The sequence below is a fragment of the Spinacia oleracea genome, chromosome 6 (genome assembly GCF_020520425.1).
Source record: "Spinacia oleracea cultivar Varoflay chromosome 6, BTI_SOV_V1, whole genome shotgun sequence".
NCBI classification, from domain to species: domain Eukaryota; kingdom Viridiplantae; phylum Streptophyta; class Magnoliopsida; order Caryophyllales; family Amaranthaceae; genus Spinacia; species Spinacia oleracea.
Genome location: NC_079492.1, coordinates 138,758,020 through 138,765,560, shown reverse-complemented (window position 1 = coordinate 138,765,560; position 7,541 = coordinate 138,758,020). Strand labels below are relative to the sequence as shown.

The 7,541-nt window shown below is 36.2% G+C and overlaps 1 protein-coding gene across 1 annotated transcript; it reads right to left on the bottom strand.

The window, feature by feature from the left end:
* Positions 1-3,858: 3,858 nt before the first annotated feature.
* Positions 3,859-6,601, bottom strand: LOC110784938 (putative pentatricopeptide repeat-containing protein At3g25970). Its single transcript, XM_021989375.2, has one exon. The coding sequence runs from the start codon at positions 6,459-6,461 to the stop codon at positions 4,017-4,019; it is 2,445 nt and encodes an 814-aa protein (XP_021845067.1). The 5' UTR covers positions 6,462-6,601; the 3' UTR covers positions 3,859-4,016.
* Positions 6,602-7,541: the final 940 nt, after the last annotated feature.

The following is a 7,541-nucleotide window of genomic DNA, read 5'->3' as shown; positions in this document are numbered from 1 at the left end:
TTATTACAGATAATTATGAAATAATGGCAGAGATCTACCAAAATCCTAAAATACGTCAGTGTTGGATCAATTATCAACTTTCTCAAGTGAGACAGAGGAGTAAATTTTATTTTCGCGAACTAGAAAGAGTGCTATGAGGCAGTAACACTACTGCACTAGTGTACTCTACGCTACATATATGGGAAAAGATGCTAAGCATTCACATGACTCATTTGCTGAATTACTAGACCAACACAGTCTCTTTAAACAGTTGTTAGTGCTTTGCAACCATTTCTTCCCTTGACCTCTTATAATCATAAGTAAAAAAGATCTATCGAGAATTTGAGATGAAAATGACTTGTTTAATTTCACTAACTGAAAATGGAAAGTTAGAAGAAGTCAATCAACAATGTTAACTTATCACTAGGATGTCACAATATTACTGGGGCAACTTTCTATGCACAGCCTGTTGTACCTTGTGCATGGTACAACCAAGGCTACTTCTTTGCCTATGTGCTTGTACCTTGTGAGCACATAAACACACACACACACACACAAAAATATTTGGTTAAGGTACAATCAGTTGTACCAACAGCTCGCATTTACTGGTACATACCAACAGCTCGCTCTCCCCAGGGCCCATGTCATATCTGATACTACTCTGCTACCAAACCTCTGTTTTCTCGTGCTTTTGGTTATGACTATGCATGCATTACCAAAATTCTCATTTTGAAGATGTCACATCACCCAAATATTTATAGTCAATGTTTATTAGGAATTTAGGATAGCATAACAATGTCACTTATGTGTTATGTACTTCTAAAATTAGAAAGTTTTCTCAAGAAACTAATCCATGGTAAAGGGCTTAAGTTCAGCTTTTATTTTGTCAAATCCCACACTACAGGTTTGTTTAGAGAGTGAAACCTGTGCTCCAATATGTTTCTATTAGATGAAAAAGTAGGGAACACTAAAATGTTAGTACTTGCAAAGGTAGAGTGGTAGACATAGACAAACATCAAGCAAGAATAATAAATTTTTATGTTTTGGCTTGTAATACCTATTTGTCTCCTTTCTAATATGTCCCTAGCACTTTATTGGACATACAGAAGATTATTTAACATTAAGCAGCAATACTATGAAAGAATGAAATAATATCATTTTTATTTCAATAAGACAGATCTTGCCTGCAAAATCCATGTTAAAGGACAAAAAGAAGCAGAATCACAAGAAGCTTCCTCAATAATTCAAAATTATCAGTACATGCATGTACAGATACCTCAAGAGTAAATGTCTAAACAAATACTCCGTTTCTCAACAAAATTCATTAGTATAGGTGGCCAAAATAATTTGTTGCAAATCCATATATTGCAGCAGACATGCTCCCTAACCACCACCAACATGGAAATTTCCGAGGTTTTACATATTGGGTCTGCTTCTAATTTCAATCAACAAGATCCCTAGTTTATCCATCCATTGATGATCTATATATATAAGCCCTCAATGCAGAAGCCAAAGCAGCACTGTCTTCCATTAAAAGTATAAGCTAGAACACAAAAGGATAGAGGTAAAAGATCAAATACCTCAAATCTTCTATCATGAGCAACAAAGTCAGTGGCACTTCATCATTAGCTGTCATTGCTGAAAGTTTTAGTGGAAGAAGACCTCTACAAAGGAGAGGCCAAATAAAGGCAATTATAGCAGCGAAAGCTTTCCACTCCATTCTCCATGTTCTTTTCAAAGCCTCCTTGCACTCTGATAACAACCCTCAACACATAGAAGAGTGAAGGAGAGTAAGGAAGATATCTAGGATCATTAGTTATCATATATGTAATCCTTGACCATGTAACAGAAATTCATTCTTTAGAAATGAGATTCATTACTTTATTGATCAATCTAAATTTTTGTGCTCCGCTATTTTTTTCTGCATCACTTTTGTTCTAAACTTTATCAGATTTACTTGTTAGTAGACCAGATCAAGTTAAAAACACCAAATTAATGGCACAATTGTAAAAAAAAAAGAATTACAGCAGCTCCAAACAAAAACGTACAAAACATCATATGCAGAAAACCACAAACAAACAGAACTTGCAATACACAAACAGGAAGACTCCATCCCACAAACCAAAAGAAAGAGAAGAAGATATCAACGACTTGTTTACAAGTTAAATAATATGTGATTTATGTTTAAGCTCTTTACTCTTTAGAGTAGAACAGTCAGGGAACTATCTAACTCTGCATTTTAAAGTTTGTCTCAAAACCGACCTGCTAAGAACTTTCTTGAGCCAGGAAATTTGCGCTTGCATCCTAACATTTGCTTACATTTGTGATTACTGCGCAAGTTAAGCAGAAGAATATGACTGACATAATGGCTGATGGGTTTTAGTCCTGATGGGGGTAAGTCAATTAAGTATCAAGGTATTACAATATCAATATTCAAATGCCATGATACCTTTAATTATACATCTTTCCTATTTGCTTAAGGACAAAATCCCTTCATGACCAAGCATAACAAAGAATAGTCAAGCAAATGATTCTACTCTAAGCCCAGACATTTATCTACAGCTTTGTACTACAGATCGATTATTTGTGCTCAATCTCAAGTTCTCAACTTTCTCCAAAGGACTGAAATTTATGAATACTTTGACCATCAGACCATCTATTTTCAGAAGAAAGTCCTATTTATGCATCACCAATAAGTGTTTCGTCCAATAAATAGCTGTATGTTATCAAAATCTAATAGCTTCTAACACAAAGAAGTCAACTCTGACTCAAAATCTAAAAGCTTCTAACACAAAGAAATCAACTCTGAATATAAAGCATCAACATAAATTGTGCGACTAGTTATTACTCCACAATGTTGTTCTGTTAGTATTATGTATATGAAATGCAGCGTAGTAAAGATGGCCATAAATGAGAAAGAAACATATCTGTGGTAGGACAAGATAACAATTTACCCTTCAGGAAGGTCCTCGTATATGATTTATCTGAATGACAGCTCAGATGTAGAAAAGAAAGATTTCACCAAACCACCATTAAGGCCTTGTCTTCTGTACGATTAACTTGCACATGTGTGAAACTTTAAAATATACGAAGTAATTATGCTAATACTAACACTAATAGTAATAAAAAAGACAAAAAAAAAAACAGCAGTGGTCCTAAAAACTGCTTCCCGATAACACTTTTATCAGTCCTGTAGAATGTAGAAGTAATTAGGTATGGCTAGTAATTTACTTGTGTAGGCCACATACTCGTACCAACTACTTTCTATACTATTAACTCTTGATGCATGCTGCCCAGAAAATTCATTGATTGTGACTCTGTAATTCTGTACTACACAAGGATATTATCCTGTCCTATTCCCCCGACAGTAGCTTCAGAACCTATAATAGGAAAAGCCCAGTCACCAGGACACTTAGCTAGGAGAGTAAAGAAGTATGATGTACTATGGCTTCAATCAACTAGTAATTTGGTAAATCCTCACTGGATTTACACCTTACTTGCACGAGCAGAGTATACAAAAACCAAATTACTAACAAACAACAATTACTACGTACCTACTAGAAAAGTCTAGGGAGGTTCACACAAGCAGTTTCCCTCTAACTTAGTCTAGACTAAAACTCATGGGAAAACCATAGAAATAGCAAAGTAAATTGTGTATCAAGCTCAAATGTTATCAACAATATCTAAAGCATCAAAGCAGATCTCCCTGTTTCAAGCAGCACAAAGAAAAGAAAATCTTGCTTCAGATGCGTATGACTAGCGCAGAAATTCAGCAATTGTTTAGGCAAAGGAGAGAAATGGGGTGGAGTTTTGAGTGGGAGCAATCAAGCACCACACAACGCAAGAATTATTCAAGCCATGCTGACCTGATATGGAGTATAACTTAAATAGATAGATTTTTCTCATAAGCATTATCATGATAACTGTTTCAAAACAATGAATGTAATCAACTAATTTGCATCTTAAGGCATTTTTCATAGATGTCAAAAGCATAAATTATATACAGTATGACACTATACCCTCAAGTCCTCGACAAGTCACCAACCATCCATGCAGACAAAGGAATCTTCGGTTACTTCTGATAAAGGTAGCATTTGCTGGGCAATGCTTTGTAGATAAAAGTAGATCTTTTCATTCTCCGGATGAGAAGTATCCTCAGCCAGAAAGTGGTAGACAGATCCCCCAGCTTCAATCCAACTAGAACCAGGTTCCTTGTAAATGAATTTATCTTTCATTTCCCTTCTCAGTCTTCTCACAGCATCCCAATCATGTGCTCTGGCATAAAGATTTGACAGAAGAATGTATGCAGAATCATTTTCAGGCTGCAATTTAAGAAGTTCCTTTGCTGCAACTTCTCCAATTTCCAGGTTACCAGAGTTATGGCAGGCTGACAGCAGACTCTGCCACACTTGAGCATCAGGGGTTACAGGCAATTTCTCAATGACAAGCCTTGCTTCTTTTAAAAGGCCAACTCGGCCTAGCAAGTCAATCATAGTAGCATAGTGTTCTAGACACGGGAGAAGTCCATGAAGCTCGGACATGGAATTTAGATGAATGTTAGCTTCATTCACTAGCCCAGCATGACAGCATGATTGAAGGATTCCAAGATATGTTATCTCGTCAGGCTTGATACCTAGTTCAGTCATCCTTTGAAACAGGGAAAGGACTTCATTATAACAACCATGCTGAGCAAAGCCCATAATCATAGCATTCCATGCAGCCAAATTATGGCTAGAGACATCCACAAATATGTTCCTTGCATCAGCAATGCTTCCACACTTGCAATAAAAATCAACAATAGCAGTCTCAACAAACCTATCACTTCCCAGTCCAGCTTTCAAAGCCAGACAATGAATAGCCTTTCCTTGTCCCAGATTTGTCAAAGAGCTACAAGCTTTGAATATTAGACTTAAAGTAGTACCATTCATTTCAGACCACAAGTTCATTGCAGATTTGAAGCATTCCACGGCATCAGCAGGATATCCTGCAGTGACAGCAGTGGCAGCCATTACTTGGAGATGCCCAATATTAACCTCTTGTGTTGAAGATAATACCTTCTTCGCGTGGTCCAAGCAAGAGCATTTACCATATGAAGATATCAAACAAGAAATCATTGAGTCATCAGATACTAATCCAGACTTTATAATGTGGGAATGGATTTGCATCACAAGATCAACAAATTGAGGACCTGTAACTGCTCCTAGAACACTAGCAAGGGTGTACAGATCGTGTTGAACACCAAGATCACGCATTTGATGGAATATACAGAGTACTGCACTAAGTAATCCATTATCAGAATACCCCCCAATCAAAGAATTCCAAGATATAGGATCATAAAAATCCAATTCATCGAAAACAAGCCTAGCATCGTCCATCTCTCTACACTTCCCATACATGGAAATAAGAGCATTATTAACTGATAAAACTGTCAAATACCCAGCCTTGTGGCAAAGTGAATGCACTTGCCTCCCAGCGATCAACAACCTAGGCTCCTCAATTATTGTTAATACATTAACAACGGTAAGCTCATTCACTGCCACATTATTCAGCAGCATAAATTTTAAAGCTTCTAGAGCTTCACCACCATCGCGGGAAGCCCCAATCCGAGAAGTCCACGATACAACATCCGGGTTAGGAATTTCGTCGAACACCTTAAGAGCATCAAGTCTATGCCCACACTTCGAATACATATTCATCACCACATTACTCAAATGAAGCGAACCGTCAAAAATTAACCCAAATTTAAAAGAAAACCCGTGAATCTGCTCACCTTCTCTGACCTCCCTCAATGCCCCAACTACAGCAGTCAAACTAAACTCATTCAATTCCAACCCTAACCCTCTCATCGCCATAAAAATCTGTCTACCCTTCTCAAATTCCCCATTCCAAACATACCCATTAATCATGGCAGTCCAGACAACACTATCCAAATCCAAACACTCCTCAAAACACTTCTCAGCTGATTCAACATCCCCACCTTTCCCATACTTATGAATTAGCCCACTAACCACAAACCCATTTAAATTAAACCCATATTTAACACAAATAACATGGGAAACCCTAATTTTCTCTAGATTGTCACATGATTTAATCAATGAGCTCAAAGTATACTTATCTGGGCTAAGTCCATAACATGTCAATTTATTGTACAAAGCAAAAGAGGGAGATGATTGGTGAAATTGCGCATACCCAGAAAGCATAGCGTTGAAAGCGACGGTGTCGACGCCGTGTGCGTCGAGAAGGAAGCCATTGGAGCGAGAAAAGTCGCCGGATTTTGAGAAATGGGTGATAATTGAGGTGGCCAGGAATGTGTCGAGAACATGGCCGGATTTGAGGAAAAGGGCGTAGGTTTGGTCAGTGAGGGAGGGGGAGGATAGAAAAAGTGAGTTTTTTAGAGCTTGAGGATGGAGATTCTGAGCTATGAGGTGTTTTATGGAGGAAAGAGAGTGAATGTTGGGTGTGCTGAACAAGAACCTCTTCATGCATTATGCAGGTGTAGGAAAATTTGCTGGGGTTTTGAGGGGGTTTTAGTTGATAAGAAAGGTAGACGAACGAATATGATATCATGAGTCGTTGATTAGAAATGTAAGCAATGAAGCAATCAGTGTTGTTGGGTTTTCTTAAAATCTTTTTCATCTTGCGTTATTGGTTGATAATGGATTAAGAACGTCAGCTCTAGTACAATGATCAACATCGTGTTTGATCTCACAATCTCAATCGTTGTTGTTGAATGTGTAATATTCCATATTTATAGTCCCGTTTGACCAAAAATACGGGTTTAAAGAAAAATGAAATATAGTACGGAGTGTATAGAAAAGTAGAATAAAGTACAAATGATGATTGCTTTGTATTAAAAAAAAATGGAATAAAATACATGGAAAATAGAAATATAGTACAAGGGGAAGTGGATTATAGTACTCCACTCGTTTTTGTTTTGTTTTGTTGTGTTTTCAATGCATTTTTAATTAATAAAGTACATGAGAAAGTGAGGACCTTAATAGCCAAAATAAAAATAAGACTATAATTTTGGAACGCCCGATTTGAAAAATATGACTACAATTTTGAGACGGGGGAGTAGATTAATAGTACATCGTGTAACTAATTCTACGTGCGAAGAAATTGTGAATGTGTAAGACTTTATTGTTTCATTAAATTAAAAAAAGAAAATTAGAAAAGTGTTATAAAGTTTTTTCATTTAAAGTGTGCAAAAACTATAAAAGTAAAGAAAATTAACCTGTAAATAAATTGTTCTAAAAGTAACAAAAATTGTTTTACTTTTCTATCATCTATTTGATTCAAAATAGTTATTATGCTTGCTCTAAAATACAAGTATGTATTTAAATATATTTTTTTATCAATTTAAAAGTAAATAAAGAATTCGTAAATGTGAGTAGAACTGATTCAAAAGTAAAGAATTAATGATGAAATGAGAGAATTAATATCATAAACTAAATCCTATTGTTAGAAACAGGCCTAACTCGGCGCCAGATACTAATAGTACACTTTCATTGTAAACACGACTTTTAGTAACTGGCGAAAAAATTATAACTGCTAATAATACC

Bases quoted from the DNA above. Each gene is read 5' to 3' on its own strand.
- LOC110784938 (XM_021989375.2), bottom strand. From the start codon at position 6,461: ATGAAGAGGTTCTTGTTCAGCACACCCAACATTCACTCTCTTTCCTCC.